Source organism: Ichthyophthirius multifiliis (genome assembly GCF_000220395.1).
Source record: "Ichthyophthirius multifiliis unplaced genomic scaffold scaff_1120509251283, whole genome shotgun sequence".
In the NCBI taxonomy this organism is placed as follows: domain Eukaryota; phylum Ciliophora; class Oligohymenophorea; order Hymenostomatida; genus Ichthyophthirius; species Ichthyophthirius multifiliis.
Genome location: NW_004086025.1, coordinates 1 through 16730, shown reverse-complemented (window position 1 = coordinate 16730; position 16730 = coordinate 1). Strand labels below are relative to the sequence as shown.

General features: G+C 14.5%; 4 protein-coding genes across 4 annotated transcripts, besides 36 other annotated features; 3 read left to right on the top strand and 1 right to left on the bottom strand. All coding sequences in view use genetic code 6, as the record gives it.

The window, feature by feature from the left end:
• Positions 1 to 888: 888 nt before the first annotated feature.
• Positions 889 to 946: a microsatellite.
• Positions 947 to 1322: 376 nt separating this feature from the next.
• Positions 1323 to 1363: a microsatellite.
• A 171-nt stretch (positions 1364 to 1534) lies between these two features.
• Positions 1535 to 1588: a microsatellite.
• Positions 1589 to 3328: 1740 nt separating this feature from the next.
• Positions 3329 to 3372: a microsatellite.
• A 1288-nt stretch (positions 3373 to 4660) lies between these two features.
• Positions 4661 to 4867: a microsatellite.
• Positions 4868 to 4926: 59 nt separating this feature from the next.
• Positions 4927 to 4961: a microsatellite.
• Positions 4962 to 5668: 707 nt separating this feature from the next.
• IMG5_175530 (kelch motif family protein, putative) lies at positions 5669 to 8190 on the top strand (the record flags this gene model as incomplete). The annotated part of the gene is made up of 6 exons (XM_004029624.1): positions 5669 to 5938; positions 6447 to 6693; positions 6748 to 6848; positions 7338 to 7464; positions 7540 to 7923; positions 7980 to 8190. The coding sequence occupies 5 exons, from the start codon at positions 5669 to 5671 to the stop codon at positions 7863 to 7865; spliced, it is 1071 nt and encodes a 356-aa protein (XP_004029672.1). The 3' UTR covers positions 7866 to 7923; positions 7980 to 8190.
• Positions 6069 to 6126: a microsatellite.
• Positions 6202 to 6333: a microsatellite.
• Positions 6342 to 6374: a microsatellite.
• Positions 6865 to 6917: a microsatellite.
• Positions 7284 to 7336: a microsatellite.
• Positions 7928 to 7965: a microsatellite.
• Positions 8191 to 8351: 161 nt separating the features above from the next.
• On the bottom strand, positions 8352 to 9553 carry IMG5_175520 (ubiquitin-conjugating enzyme family protein, putative). Its single transcript, XM_004029623.1, has 3 exons — positions 9175 to 9553; positions 8832 to 9111; positions 8352 to 8755 (listed from the first exon to the last, which is right to left on the bottom strand). The coding sequence occupies exons 1-3, from the start codon at positions 9489 to 9491 to the stop codon at positions 8372 to 8374; spliced, it is 981 nt and encodes a 326-aa protein (XP_004029671.1). The 5' UTR covers positions 9492 to 9553; the 3' UTR covers positions 8352 to 8371.
• Positions 8482 to 8517: a microsatellite.
• Positions 8741 to 8789: a microsatellite.
• Positions 8758 to 8817: a microsatellite.
• Positions 8760 to 8818: a microsatellite.
• Positions 9554 to 10045: 492 nt separating the features above from the next.
• Positions 10046 to 10094: a microsatellite.
• A 96-nt stretch (positions 10095 to 10190) lies between these two features.
• On the top strand, positions 10191 to 13429 carry IMG5_175510 (tryptophanyl-tRNA synthetase, putative; the record flags this gene model as incomplete). The annotated part of the gene is made up of 11 exons (XM_004029622.1): positions 10191 to 10248; positions 10499 to 10569; positions 10636 to 10699; positions 10783 to 10842; positions 11168 to 11223; positions 11342 to 11587; positions 12076 to 12240; positions 12461 to 12618; positions 12660 to 12790; positions 12882 to 13221; positions 13279 to 13429. The coding sequence occupies 11 exons, from the start codon at positions 10191 to 10193 to the stop codon at positions 13427 to 13429; spliced, it is 1500 nt and encodes a 499-aa protein (XP_004029670.1).
• Positions 10345 to 10375: a microsatellite.
• Positions 11241 to 11333: a microsatellite.
• Positions 11246 to 11340: a microsatellite.
• Positions 12792 to 12838: a microsatellite.
• Positions 13430 to 13570: 141 nt separating the features above from the next.
• Positions 13571 to 13623: a microsatellite.
• Positions 13573 to 13625: a microsatellite.
• Positions 13618 to 13679: a microsatellite.
• Positions 13680 to 14983: 1304 nt separating this feature from the next.
• IMG5_175500 (serine threonine protein kinase 6, putative) lies at positions 14984 to 15981 on the top strand (the record flags this gene model as incomplete). The annotated part of the gene is made up of 2 exons (XM_004029621.1): positions 14984 to 15024; positions 15159 to 15981. 2 exons carry the CDS (start codon positions 14984 to 14986, stop codon positions 15979 to 15981), a joined length of 864 nt encoding a protein of 287 aa, XP_004029669.1.
• Positions 15026 to 15120: a microsatellite.
• Positions 15734 to 15781: a microsatellite.
• Positions 15735 to 15781: a microsatellite.
• Positions 15743 to 15781: a microsatellite.
• Positions 15982 to 16204: 223 nt separating the features above from the next.
• Positions 16205 to 16249: a microsatellite.
• Positions 16205 to 16271: a microsatellite.
• Positions 16215 to 16288: a microsatellite.
• Positions 16289 to 16514: 226 nt separating this feature from the next.
• Positions 16515 to 16570: a microsatellite.
• Positions 16571 to 16587: 17 nt separating this feature from the next.
• Positions 16588 to 16657: a microsatellite.
• Positions 16590 to 16688: a microsatellite.
• Positions 16600 to 16656: a microsatellite.
• Positions 16607 to 16654: a microsatellite.
• Positions 16689 to 16730: the final 42 nt, after the last annotated feature.

Genomic DNA, 16730 nt, shown 5'->3' with positions numbered 1-16730 from the left:
ATAACAAGAATTATTTAAGGCTGTGAATGAAGATTTTGAAGAATTAAAATAAAAACATGAAAATTAATAATTTATTATGTAAAAATTAAAAGAGGAAAATTCTAGTATTGAAAAACTTTAATATGAAAATAAAAGTTTGTAAAAAAGATTGGAAGAATAGAAAGAAATATTCGAGAATAATTTACAAAAAATACACTAGAAAATGGAAAATTATTAGAATTAATTAAACTAGGAAATAAATTAAAAGAAAATAATGGAAGAAGATTTTTTTTAGGAAAAAAATTTTTATTAAAAATAAACTGAAATACACTTTTAGGAAAAACAAGAAGAATTTGTAAAAAAAATAAAGGAAATTTAAGAAAATTAATTACTTGAAATCGAAGAAAAAGATAAAAAAATTCATGAATTAGAAAAAGAAATAGAAAAACAAATAAAAAATATTAATAAAATCGAAAGAAAAAACATTGAAATTTAGTAAAAATTATAAAATATAATAAACGAGAATGAAAAAAAAGAAGAAAAAAATGAAAACGAAATTTACGAATTAAAAAAAAAGAACTAATAATTATAAGAAAATATAAACTAATAAAAGAGTCTTTAAAAAATTTAAGATAAGCATTAAAAAGAAATCGAAGAAGAATTAAGAATTAAAGAAAATGAAAGAAATTGTTAAAAATAAACTGAAAATAATCTAAAGGAAAAAATAGAAAAATAAAAAGCAAAAATTAAAGAATTAAAGGAAGAAAATTAAGACTTATAAAAGAATAAAAGCGAAAATCTTGAAAAAATAAAAGAATTTGAAAATAAAAACTTTATTTTAAATAAAGAATTAAATAAAATAAATGATGAATTTTTGCTTTTATAATCAACGAAAACTGAACTTTAAATTAATTTCGAAAATTAAATTTCTTCTTTTAAAAAATAAGTTTCTAATTTCAAAAGTTAAATATAAGAACAAACTAATTAAATTAAAATAAAAGAAAATTAATTTATAGAATCTTAATAATAAAATTAAGAGTTAAATTGCCTTGTTTAAGATCTAAAAATGGAAAATATGAAATTTATTCATAAAAACGAAAACTTATTCGAAGAAATGGAAAACTATAAGAAAGAAAATAAGGAAAACACAAAGAAAGTCGAATAATAAAAACATGAAATAAACGAACTTAAAAATTAAAAAAATTTCCAAGAAGAAAATTTAAGGAAAAAACTTTAAGAAAACAGTTTATAAATTAAATAAAAAGAAAACCAAATCCAAAATCTAATACAAGAATTAAAAAACGAGAAAAATAATATAGAAAATCATTCCTAAACTATATTCCTTTAAAAAGATAATATATAAGATTTATAAAAATAAATATAATAACTATAAGATACACACTAAAATTATATAAACGAAAAACATTAAGAACTTGAAGAAAATTTAAAAGAGAAAAATTCTTTATAAAAAGAACTTTAATAAACACTTTATTTAAATGATAAATTTTTTAAAGAAAATAACGTTTTGTAAAATTTGATTTGTTAATTAAAAGAAAATAATGAAGAATTATAAAATGTTATAGAATAATAAAATTAATAAAATGCTTATTTTTTGGATGAAAAAAATGATTTTTAGAAATAAATTAATGTAAGCTAGAAAAAAATACAAAAACTTAATAAAAAAAATGAGTAAATATCAAACTTTAATATATAATTAAATGAAATTTAAAATAAATATAATGATTAATGTTAACATTTGGAAAATCTTTAATAAAATAATTATAATTTATAATAATAAGTTGAAGAATTATTATAAAAAAACAATTAATTATAAAAAGATAATACCTTCTTATGTGAAAATAATACTCAATTAGAAGAAAATCTATAAAAATAATAATAATAAAGTACTAATTTAAATATAGAAAATAAAAAAATGATTTAAAAAATCAACTAATTGACAGAAGAATTATAAAAAATGGAACAAGAAGTAAATTTGGCTTAATAATGTAACGAATAATTATGCGAAATATAAGAAAAATAAAATATAGAATAAGAAAAAAGCAAAGAAAATAACTTAAATTTAATGAATTAAAAAGAGAAATTATAAATGGAAATTATGGAAATTTAAAAGGATAAAAAACGGATTTTAGAAGAAAATTAAAAAATAAGGTAAAATTTATAATAATTTGAATTAAAAATAAATCTTTTAGAAGAAAATATAGAAAATTATTAAGAAAAAAATAAAAATTTAATATAAGAAAATGATTTATTATAAATAGAAAAAATCGAAAAAAGTTAATTCATGAAAAATTTGGAAGAAAAATATTTAATTTTTGAATAAGAAAATAATTAAAAAATTAACTTTTTATAAATTGAAAATGAACGTTTATATAAAAGCTTAAAAAATTTAAAAGATGAAAATTTAAAGATTAAATAAGAAATGGAAAATTTATAATAAAAAAAGGATGAAAATACTGAAAAAAATATATAAAATTTCGAAGAATAAATCTCGTTTTTAAAACAAAAAGAAAATTCTTTATAAAAAGAACTTAAAATATTTAAGAATAGAAAAATATATCAATTAACAAATATTAATTGGTTGAAAAATAATATAGTCTATTATAAAATGAATATTAGGAAATTTTAAAAGAAAAAGAAAGTCTTAAAGAAGAAAACTAAAAATTAAATACTTTAGTCTTTGAATGGAAATTTAAAGAAAATAAAATTGAAGAAAAAAATAATAAATTATTAAATGAAAATGAAAAAATTTAGGACTAAATAAACTTCTTCATTTAAGAAAAAAATACTTTAATTAATTAATTAAATTAATAAAATAAAGAAGTCTTAATGTTATAAAAAATATAATAAAAATAGGAAAATACTATATCTTAATAAAAACTTGAAAATTAAACCTTATAAAATAAAAATGATGAATTATATGAAATAAATAATTAAATAAAAAAATTAAATAATAATATAAATGAGCAAAAACATCAAATTTAACTCGAAAAAAATTCACTTCTTGAACAAATTTAAAAACTCGAAATAGAAAATAATTAATTGAATGATTCTTATTAATAATTAAGTAATGAATTTTATGATAATAAAGAATAAAAAAAGAACTCAAAGCCAATTTAGAGAAATTACTTTACCAAAATCAAAAAAACGAGTAAAAAATTGAATAATTAATACTAACTAATAATAACTAAAACGATTAAATAAATCATTTAAACAGTATAAATATTCAAAAGTAATAAAATATTGATGAAAACGTATATACAATTAAGGATTTAACTAAAAAAATGGAAGATATTTTATAAGAAAAAGAATAGCTTTTAAAAAAATGCGAAAAATAAAAAAATTAAATAAATGAAAATTAAAAAATTGAATAAAATTTAAAAGATAATTTAAAAGATGTAAAAAATTAAATTTTCCTTTAAAAAAATCTCAACGAAAATTTCGAAAAGGAAAAAAATTCTCTTTTTTAAAAAATCGAAAATTCAAATGAATAAATACAATTAAAAAATACTTAAATAGAAGATTTAAAAAAATAAAATTTAAATATAAATGTATAAAACTAATAATTTTAGTAATAAATTAATACATAAAAGCATTAAATTAATGAACTCTATTAACAAGAAAATGAATATTAAACCCTTTTATAAAACTAAAAAGAAGAAATTAAAGAAAAAACAAATGAAAATTAGCAAAAATAATAATAAATAAATAAATAAAAAAGTCTTTTAGAAAATTTACAAAACGAACTAAATCAAAAAGAATAGGAAATAGAAAAAAACATAAAATTAATAGAAGAAAAAGAACTTGAAATTCAAGAATAAATACAGAAATTTAAAATTATTGAAAAACAAGTAAATTAAATGAACTAAAATATGAATATTTTATAAGATAAACTTGAAAAATAAATATAAATAAATAAAAATTGCGAAAATAAGATTTTTAAAATGGAAAACGAAAATAATTAAATAAATCAAAAAAATATTTAAATTTAAACAAATAACGAAAATTTAGAAAATGATAATTAAAAATTAAAATTTTAAATTTAAAAAAACGAAAATAATTTCCATTAAAAATTCGAAAATCTTTAAAAAGAATTTATTGAAAAATCGGAAGAATTTAAATAAGAAAACGAAAAAATAATTTAATAAAATATTCAAGAAAAAATACTTATTGAATAATTAAAAAATCAAATCAAAGAATAACTGAGGTAAATAGAAAAACTTTTTTCTGAAAAAGAAAAATTAGAATTATCTAATTAAGCATATGAAGATTAAATAAATCTAGAAAAACTAAATAATTAAGACAATAATATTAAATATGATGTACTTTTAGTTAAATAAAAAAATTATTATGGAATGCTTTTGAAAATTATATCTAATTTTGATTAAGATATAGAAGAAAAAATTAATAATAATACTTCTTTAGAGGAACTATTACAAATAGGTATAAGAACATGTAAAGAAAATAAAATCTTATAAGAACAATAAACTTTTGATTAATAAAACTAATAAAACTTATATATCAAAAATCTAGAAAATATAATTAATTCATTAATTGAAGGCGGTGGAATGAAATTTTAAAAAGATATATTAGTAAATTCTGATAGTATTTATTATAAAAAAATTAACAACTTTTTAATTAAAATTGATGGATTAGTGAAATAAATAATATAATAATATTAATAAAAACAATAAAATTAGTAATAATAATAATAATAATAATAATAATAATAATAATAATAGTAATAATAGTAATAACAGTATTAATAGTAATAATAACTATAAAAATAATAATAACTATAATAGTAATAATATTAATAATTGTAATAATAGTAGTAATAGTACTAATAGTAATAATAATAATAATAATAGGTTATTGAAAATAATTTGTCTAATAGTAAAAATAATTTTAGTGGTAAAAAAAATAATAATGATTTTCCTGATTTTGATGATTTTGATGATTTTAAAAATTAATTTTCTGATAAAGATAGTGTTTTTAATGGATCTTATTAAGATTAAAAATGAATTTTTATTTGTTATATTATTATTTTTTTCTAATATATTGATATATATTCTTATTTTATTTTTTTTCTAATATTTTATAAAAAAATATATATTTATTTATGGTAATTATTTATTTTAAAAATACAAATGTAGATTTTATTTTTTATTTAATTCTTTTAAATTGTTTTATAATTTTATGAATTAAATTAAAATATTATAAAATTTAAAATATATATTAGTAAATGAATAAAAAATATTATTTTAAAATAAAAATTAATATGTAATATAATTTTTGATTATATAAATAAGAAAAAAACTAATAAATTTATAATAATTATAATAAAAAAAGAAAAAGAAAAAAAGAAACTTAAAAATAAATAAATTTATAAAAAAAACCAAAAAAAAATTATGGCATTAAAAATAAAAGGAACAAACTAAAAGCATACCCAATAAAAATCAATAGATTCCTCTGAATCATCGAAAATTAAAATAACTGATGAACATTAAAATAATAATTAAAATTTGTAATAATAAAAAATAGATACAAAATGGAGTGAATTGAAAATAACTGGCAAAAATATATGCCGTAGAAGTTATCATACATCAGTAATTCATGAAGAAAGGTAATTATTTTATTTATTTATTTAAAAAATAAAATAAATATAAGAATGTATATATATGGCGGATATGAAGTAAATGAAGGAATATTAAGCGATTTTTACTCGATGATAATAAAAAATTCGAAATAATATAAATGGGATAAAATAATACAAAAAAATGTATAAAAACCATACCCAGGACCATTAATGAGACATACTGCGGTTATTTTTAAAGATAAAATGTACATTTTTGGAGGAAATAAATAATCTATGAAATCATCAAATGATATATGGACATATGATTTAATAAATGATGAATGGGAAATTTTAGAACCAAAAGTATATAAAAATTAATAATATTATATATTAATTAATTAATTAATAAATTAAATTATTATTAAAAAATATATTATAATATATGTATTATATATATAAATATAAAAAATAAGAAAAAAATTTTAATATATAATATGTATATTTAAAGATTTTATTATGTATAATTAATTTTATTATCTTATTTATATTTTTATATAAAAAAATTATTATTTTGCTTATAAAAATAATATTAAAAAACGTTAAAAAAAAAAAATTTAAATAATAAAATATATAATAAATATTTATATACAATATTATAATATAAAAAATATTTATATGTATACATATATATATATAAATTATATATATATATATATACATATATATAATTAATATATAAATATATAAATAAATATATAGGTTATTTATTTATATATTTTAATTTATAAGTTTAATTTATTTCAATATATTTATATCTATACTTATATATAGATTTCTATTAATATTATTATTTTATTTTTTTTGTATAAAGGACGGAATAAAACCGCCTTAATTGGATTCTCATTGCGCAACTGTAGATGATACAAGAGCTTTTATGTATATTTTCGGTGGATTTTCAGATTAAAAAGATTCTTTTGGAGGTTATTAAAATAGTCTTTGGTAATTTAATTTTGATTTTTGTATATGGTAAGATATTGGAGAATAATCTAAAATACAACCTTGTAAAAGATCTGGAGCATGTATTACTATATTAGGACAAAAAATATATATGTTTGGTGGTAAATATTTTAAAAATTTTTAATATATATTATAAATTTTATTTTTTTTATTAGGAACTGTAGTAGATATTAAATTTAATGATATATGGAAATTCGACATACATTAAAAAGAATGGGAATAAATATAAATATAAAAAAATCAAATACAACCAGAAGTAAAAATAATAAATAATATATATATAAATATATATATATATATATATATATATATATATATATATATAATTATTTAGAAATTTATGTATATATAATTGATTTATTTTATATATATATATTTATTATATTATTTTTTATTATTATTATATTATATAATTAAATTTTTATGTTTTAATTATAAATTTAATAATAAAATAGATATATATTAGTTATATATTATAAATATTATCTAATTATTTCTATTTTATATTTAATTATTTTTGCTATTTTTATAAAAATAATTTTAGACTTTTAATAAAATATAAAACAATTTTATTTTTTACTTAAATATTTCTTTTTTTTTTTAATTTTAATTAATAAAATAGCTATATTAATTAATTTTAATTATTTTTTTATTATTAATTTTTAAAAATAATTATATGAAAAAAAAACATAAAATATATATTTATATTAATATAAAAATAATTATATATAATATATATAAAAAGACAAGAAATGGACATAGCTTAATAAATTACAAAGATAATTTAATTGTTTTTGGAGGTATACATGATATAACACACGAAAAAAACGATATGTACGTATTTTCTCCTAATGATAAATAATGGCATATAAGTAAAAAATTTATATAATTAAATATAAAAATAATATATTAGTATTAAATATATATATATATATATTTTTATTTAGTTGATGATGATACTTCTCATTAATAAAAAAAAGAATAAGATAGTATTATCTAATCATCAAATGTATTAGAAAAAAATAATTAAGATAAGTCAATTGTAAATGAATTATCATTAAACACTAGCATTTTTAAAACATAAGATGATTAAACAATTAAAAATTCAAAAAATTAAAAAACAATAATAATTTTAGTTCCTAAAATGTATTTAAGAAAAGCTATTAAAGTATATTAAGAAATCCAGATAGTCATTTAGTAACAATTGAAGATGAAATTAAGATTTAAAATAATAATTAAATGGAAGAAAATAGAAAAAAAAAGATATAAATGAAAAAAATGAATCTTTTATAGGAATTTGAATTAAATGAATATGAAAAATAAAATTTTAGGCAAATATATATAAATATATATTTATATATATATATATATATTTAAAAAAATAAAGAAATATATCACCTACAACCGAAACTATGAAAAATAGTATAGCCTCAGTTGGAAATCCTTTTGAAAAAAATAAAAATTTTACAAAGAATTTAGATTAGAGTAAACTTGGTATAAATTAAGCAGGAGGGTATGTTATTGATTTAAAATAAAATAAAATAATGGGCAAAAGACCATGTGCTAGAGACGGACATTCTGCTATTATTTGTGATAATTAGTGTTTTATTTTTGGTGGAGATAGACATTTGATGGCTTATAATGATTTATATATTGTAGATTTAGATAAGATTATTAATTCTATATTATCTTGATTTTTTTTTTATATTAGTTTTTATTTATTTTTTTCATTTAATAAATTTTTATAATATTAATTTTTTTATTAAACGTACACACAACTCATAGAAATTTAAATTATTTTTAAAAATTTAATATATTAACTCCAATATTTGAACTATAAAATCCTCTTTTTTTACTATTAATTTCACAATTAGTTGCTATTAATTATAATTAAATATTTTCATTTTATTAGAATATTTTTATTTCCTTTGAATTATTATCGAAATAAGTATTTAAATTTTATTAATTGTTTTATTATAAACTATCTTAATTTTCTTCAGTACTATTTTTTTCTTCATTTTCAATATAAAAACTATTATCTTCTTTTACAGGTTGTTCGATTTCTATTGCATCTATATTAGTTTTTGTAGGAAAGCATTAATTATCTTAAAAAGAAGAACTCATATATGAAGAATTTAATTCTATGTCTATATTTTAAATATTCTATAAAATTATATAATAAATATTATATATAAATAATAAATATAAAAATTAATATAATAAAAAAAAAAAAATGAACATCTATTTTATTTTTTAAGTAATATAAGTCTTTATTTTTATTTTGTTTTTTAGTTTTTTTATTCTTTTAATTATCTTCTAAAATCATTTTTTTATCTAAATCTTTTTCTAAATAATTTGTATCATAATGTTGTTAATATTAATAATCAAATTTTTTCATGAATTATTATAAATCATATTAATATAATTCACTGCATTTTATATTTAAATCATTTTCAGGAATAAAACCTAATTCAGGATTATAAATAACATATTTTAGCCTTTAAATTATAGATGAAAGTCTATATATATATATTTTAAAATAATTATATTTTTTTACTATAATAATTTTTTTTATTTCAAACGTAAAATTTGGAGCCCATTCTTTCATATCTAATATTTTGCAATATATTTAATTGTTATATTAGTTTATATTAGGATGATATATTAAACGTTTAGAAAAAACTATCACTGGTTTATATGGAAATTTATGTGTTATAAGAATTTATGTACTAAATTTGTATCCTTTAAAATTTCCTTTTAAAGGATAAAATTTTACATTTAATTTTATAAAATTATCATAATATTAAGGTTACCCTATATTAACTTTTGCATCTTAATCATTTAAATAATCGTTTAAAATTTATTAATAATCTTTTTAAAATCTAAGTTAATAAAACATTTTTTGTGAAGAGATATTGGAAAAAGAATCTTTATTTGAAAAATTTGATGTAAACTTTTATTATTATTGTTTTATATGTTAACTTTTATTTTTATATTCGTCCTATATTTTATTTGATTTTTTTTAATGGCTTAGCTTTATCATTAATATTTGTTTATTTTTTAAAAAATATTGTTTATTAAAGTTTTTTTTCTTTGTTTTTTTGTTTATATATATTTTTATTTTTTTATTCTTTTTTTTAGAAATAATAAAATTTAATCACTTTTTATAGATTAATAATAAATAAGATAATTATAATGTATAAAAAGACTATAATATGAAAAAAAAAAAAAATATAAATATAATAATATAATATAATTTTAAAAATTATTAATTAAAAGCATAAAAAAATTAATAATAACACAAATAATTTATAAACATAAGATTAATATAATTAAATTATTATCTATATTTATTTATAATATATACAAAAAATTTAATTAATAATTTTATTATAGTATTTTTTGAATGTTTATATATATAATTTTAATATAAATGTTTTACTAAAAAAATGTCTTAATTAATATATATTTTTACTTAATTAAATTATATATATTTTATTAAAAGTAAAATGAATCCTATATGATTTATTATTTATAGATTTAAACAATATTCATATTTTAAATATAATAAACTAAATAAAAGAATATATATAAAAAAATGACATATTTTGTATATTAAAGACTTAATTATTTTTTAATTAAGTATAGAATAATATGTAAAAAATAAATTTATTAAATAAATAAAGAAAAAAAATAATATTTTTCATTTAAAAAATTTAATATGTATATATTTATGATTATAATATAGAATATATTATTTATACTATTATTATTTATATATTAATTAAAAATTATAAAATATATAATATCATATATATTTAATAGAATCTTTTTATAATCATTATTTGATAATATTTTATATTAAAAATTCCAAATAATTATATTATTTAAAAATAAAAATATTAGAAAATATGAATAATTCAAATACAAATGTTGTTAAATGTATTTAAAATATAACTCTTTATAATTTAATGCAAGTAAAGCTTTTTATTTTATAAATATAATATTTTTTAATGATAAATATTATTTGTTTTTTTAAAAAGGATTTACGTCATCTATTAATTATTTAATTAGAAAAAGATTAAGATAGTTAACATATAAGAGGCAGTATATTTTATGAAAATGATGATTTTAATTAATGTATGTACAATTAAAAACTAATAAATATTTAATTAATTTTTAAAAAAAAGAGAATTTTTTACAAGTTTTAGAAGAAAGTGAAAATAAAGTATTACAATAAGAAAAAATGAGTAATTAAAAATAAATAAGAAGAGTATGCTTTATTGATTATAAATAACTTAATGAAAATGATAGTAGGTTTATTAAATTTTTAGAAGCAATAAATGTATTTTTTATTATTTTGAAAAAATAAAAATTATATATTAATATAAAAATTGTTTTAGGAAAATAAAAAAGATTACAAATTTTACTGCTTAAAAGAAGGAATAGAAAGTTTTAAATAAAAATATAGTTTTTTAGTTTTAAATGCTTAAGATATGAATAATTTGTAGTGTTAAAATAAAAATATTGAATCATATTAAAATAGAGATATATTAACATAATAATAACATAAAGTTTTATATTCATTTAGTTAATTTCCTTATGAAATTATTGAAAATTAAATATATATTGTAAATATGCTTATTTCATAACATATATAAATATATAAATATATAAACATATAAATATATAAATATATAAATATAAAAATATATATAATATATATATATATATATATATATATTATAGGGAAACATTTTTCATTCAAACAGTTAATATTATTTAAATGATTTAAAAATTACTCATTTGTTAGATTTTTGTTTTTATGATGAATAAAAAGTTGATTTAATAAACGAATACAAATTACAAAAATATAAATATAAAAGTATTCCTTTGTAACCTAACATTGAAATCTAATTAGATTTTGATGAAATAAATTAATATATTTAAGATTGTTTATAAGAATAAAATGCAAGAATTCTAATATATTGCAAAGTAATATTATAATTTAAATTTTTAATTTCATATATTTTAGAATGGATATTAATTATCACCTATTTTTGCAATATCTTATTTAATGTATAGTAAAAAAACAAATGTATAATTGTCTAGTATGAAAATATTTTCCTTAATTGGAAAAGTAGATGTATCAAAATGGGCATATACATAATTAATGCTTTATAAACCTTGAAATTAAAAATGATAAATTTTAAATATATATATTTATATACATATTTATTTAACTTATAATTAAAATATTTTTTTTATTTTTTTTTTTAATTTTTATTATATATTTTAATAAATTTTTTTTTTTCAAAATAATTTTAATTTTAGAACTATCTTTATGTTTTTTGAATAAATTAAACAATAAAATAAAAAAAGCCAAAATAAAAAATTAATAAAAATGAAAACTAAAAAAATAGCAGTAATAAAAAAAGCATTATATATATAGATAAATAATTAAACTAAAAAAAAAAAAAAAGAAAGATATTATATTTTCAGGAATACAACCAACAGGAAATCTTCATTTGGGAAATTATTTGGGTGCAATAAAAAATTGGGTCCGTTTATAATAGAATTATATGGATAAAGCAGAAATATATTTTTAAATAGCTGATTTACATGCATTAACTGATAAATATAAATAGGTATTATTTATAAAAATTATATATAGAGAAAAAATTATGAATATTTAAAAATAGATCATTAAATGTATTTTGAAGATACATTAAAGAATAATACAATATTAATGACTGCAGTATTATTAGCATCTGGAATTGATCCAAAACATTCAAACATATTTCTTTAATCAGCTGTAAATTATTATATATAAAAAATATATTGGAATTGCTTTTTTATAAAAAAAAGGTACCTTATCATGCTGAGTTAGCATGGATATTAGGTTGTATAGCTCCTTAAAATTGGCTAAATACTATGACTTAATATAAAGATAAAAAAAGTAAAAATTCTAGTTTAGGATTATATTCATATCCAGTATTAATGGCAGCTGATATATTATTATATAAGTAAATTAAAAATAAAAAAAATATGAAAAAGATAAATAAAGTGCTACATTAATTCCAGTAGGAAATGATTAAAAACAACATTTGGAATTAACGAAAAATTACGCAAATAGATTTAATTCTTTATTTTAAAAAGGATAAAGTGAAGGAATAATATATCCTAAATATTTAGAATGTATATAAAAATAATATAAATAAATATAAATATATATATATATATATATATTTTATTTTTGTATTTCATTTTTAAATATTTAAAAATTTAGCTGAATTTCCAAGAGTTATGAGTTTAAAAGATGCCACTAAAAAAATGTCAAAATCTGAATCTGCTGATAGTTCAAGAATTAATTTGATTGATTCTCCAGAATTAATTTATGATAAAATTAAAAAAGCTAAAACTGATTCTATTTCTTCAGTAATCTTATTTTACAAAAATTAAAAAATATTATTTTAGATTAAATTAGATATTAATAGACCAGAAGTATATAATCTTTTAAAAATTTATTAAACTTTATCGGGATTAAGCATTTAATAAATAGAAGATATGTTTTAAAATAAAAATATGAAATAATTTAAGGAATCCTTAACCGAATTACTTGTTAAAACGTAAATTTTTATTTTCTACATTTTTTTTTTGTGTTAAAAAATAAAATAATACATAAGTATATGTCCTATTGGTATAAAAATCGAAGAATTGTTATAAAATAAAGATATTATTCAGGATGTATTAGAAGCTGGAAATAAAAAAGCTAACGATAGAGCGAAATAAAATATAATGAGGCTCAAAAAAGAAATGGGAATGTTAGTTTTTTGATAAAAAAAGAATAAATAAATATTAAAATATTTTTCTTTTATATATTTATACTAGATATGTATAAATTTTCATTATTTTTCTTTATATTAAAGCATTAAAAATTAGTTTTAATAGTTTATTTTAATACTAAAATTTCAGATAAAAATAAAAAAAATTAAATAAAATAAAATAAATTGATAATATAATAAAATAAATTTTTTATTAATTAATAAAATATATTAATCAATAAATAAATTTTTAATTAAAATAATAAAAAAAATGCAGGCCTAATAATATTAATAATAAAAATATAATATAGAACCTTTGTAAATAAATAATTTTTAATATGAAATCTAAAATATTAAGAGTAGAACAATTTCAGAAAACATTTATACATAAAAATAAAATTATTAAAGTAATTAATATTTAGATGTTATTTAAGAAAAAGTTATATTTTAAACACAATAAAATATATAAACTCCAATAAAATAACATTAAATAGAACATTTGGAAACAAATTATGATTCTTCTAAAATTTAAAATAATTAAATTTATCATAATTATTATACAAATAACAATTATAATCAAAATAATATATCATTTAATAATAATTATAATGACATATATTAATAACATAAAAAAAAATTTAATGGAAGATAATAAAGTTCGCCATAATTTAATATAAAAGAATTATTATTAAATATTTAAAATGTAAAAAGTAAATATGAACCATATAATAATAATAATATTGAAGAATAAAGTAAAATATAAGAAAATAATGAAGTTCAATAAAAAATAGAAGTGTAAAATAATAATGAATTAAATAAGAATTAAGATAATTAATAAATATATTATAATCTAAAAACTGAAGAAAATAATAAAGAATTTTTACCTCTTTAATTGTTTTAATTTTAAAGTTTTAATTATAACGACTGTAATAGTAACAAATAAAATAATAAAAATTAAAAATAAATTTTGACAGATTTAAAAATAGAAGATAAATCTGTATTGTAAAATTATATTAATGCTTAAATAAGTCCAAAAATTGACTCTTAAATTAATCTTTAATTAATTAGAAAAAGAAGGCCTTTTATTAGTTTTCATAATTTTTCTAATATAAATATTTTTAATAAGGAAATATAAGATTAAAATATTTAATAAAAACTACAGAATATAAAAAATATAGAAAAAATTTATTAATAAATAAAAAACAGACCTAGTGAAAAACAAACTTATTAAACTAATGCTAATTTATAAGATAAAAAAATAAATATTAGACAATAATAATAAAAAAAAATATTAAGCTGTATCGATATAATTCATTAATATTAATCATGTGTATCTAATTTTACATTTCAAAATAAAGATATGTAAATAAACTAACAAAAAAATGTACAATTAACAGAAAAAGTAGACTATAATAGTAATATTTTAGATTAATAAAATAAAAAAGAATAATTATATGATAAGAATATTTATTAAAATAATATAAAATAAAAATATGCAACAAATCCTATATGCAATAATATTATTTTTAATAACTTTTATAATTAATCAAATTTTTAAATTGGAAAAATGCTCGGAAATGGTAAATTTGGTTCAGTGTATCTAGCCAAGTATATATATATATATATATATATATATATATATATATATATATATATATATATTAGTATATATTTTTTTATATATATCATATTTTATATATATATTTACATATGTTTTTTTTTATATATTTTTATTTTTTTAGAGATACTTATTCTGGTATGATAGTTGCTTTAAAAAAAATAAACAAATAAACTTTACTTCGTCTGAAAATAGAAGATTATTTACAAAATGAAATAAAAATATAATCGTATTTAAACCATATTAACATAATTAAGCTTTATGGTTTTTATTAAGATAAAAAAAGCATTTATTTGATTTAAGAATATGCACATCATGGATCATTATAAAATGATTTAATTAAAAATAAGAAATATACAGAACATTAAACACTTATTTACATAAAATAAATAATGAATGCTTTAACACATATGCATAGAAATAATATTATATATAGAGATTTAAAACCTGAAAATGTTTTGCTTTCTTTTGGAGTTGCCAAAATAGGAGATTTAGGATGTAGTGTGTATAGTATAGAGAAAAAGAGGTAAACTTATTGCGGGACAGTTGATTTTATGAGTCCAGAAATTACTTGTGGATAAAGTTACGGGTAAGGTGTAGATATGTGGAGTTTAGGTATTCTTACATATCTATTTTTAACTGGCTATTATCCATTTAAATATAATAATTAAAACGATAATATATAGCATGTTTAAAAAGTTTTTTTTATATTTTATTTATTTTATTTTATTATATTTTTTTTTTTTAAGTAAAATCTAAGTTTCCCTTATTATGTTTCAACACTTGCTTAGGATTTTATTTAAAAATTACTTAATAGAGATTAAAATTAAAGAATTAGTATAGAGGATGCTGTAATTCATCCTTGGGTAAATTAAAATTTAAATTATTATACTTAAGAAAATTGGGATAATTATATTACTAACTAAACTATGAAAATGATAGAATGATTTTTTATAAACAACAACAACAAAAATGATAAGTAAATTAATTAAAAATAATATAAATTAGAAATATGTTTAGAATTTAACCTTATGAAATATGTATTTATAATATTTTTTTTATTTTTTATATAAACATTGTTTATTAAATTTTATGTTTTATATTTTATATATTATATATAAAATTAATTTGAAATAACAAAAATATTTACAAATAATATATATAGTTAATAATAAAAAAAAAATATAAAAAATAATCAAAAAATAAAAAAATAAATATAATGAAAGATAAAAAATAATTATAAGAAGATATAAATGAGTAAACAAATAAATCTCATAGATGTTTAAACAAAAAATTATAAAAAAGAAGAAATTAAGAGAAAGAGATTAAAACAAAAAAAAAAAATAATAAAAAAGCACATGTTGTTAAAAGACATAAATTAAAACAACAAATAAAAAAAGAAAAAAAATAATAATAAAATTGATTTGAAAAATAAATAAAAAAAAAATTATGTTAAGAAAAGATAAATTAAATTAGGTTGAAAATAAAAAAAATATTAAGAAAAAAAATATATAAAATAAAAAATTTATATAATAATCATTTATGATTATATTTTTATATAAAGTATATAAATAAATAAAATATAAATTTAAATAAAAAATATTTAAACATAAATATAAAATTATATATATATATATGTATAAAAATAAAATATTTTTAATTTATTTATGTATAATATTTTTATTTTATATATTTT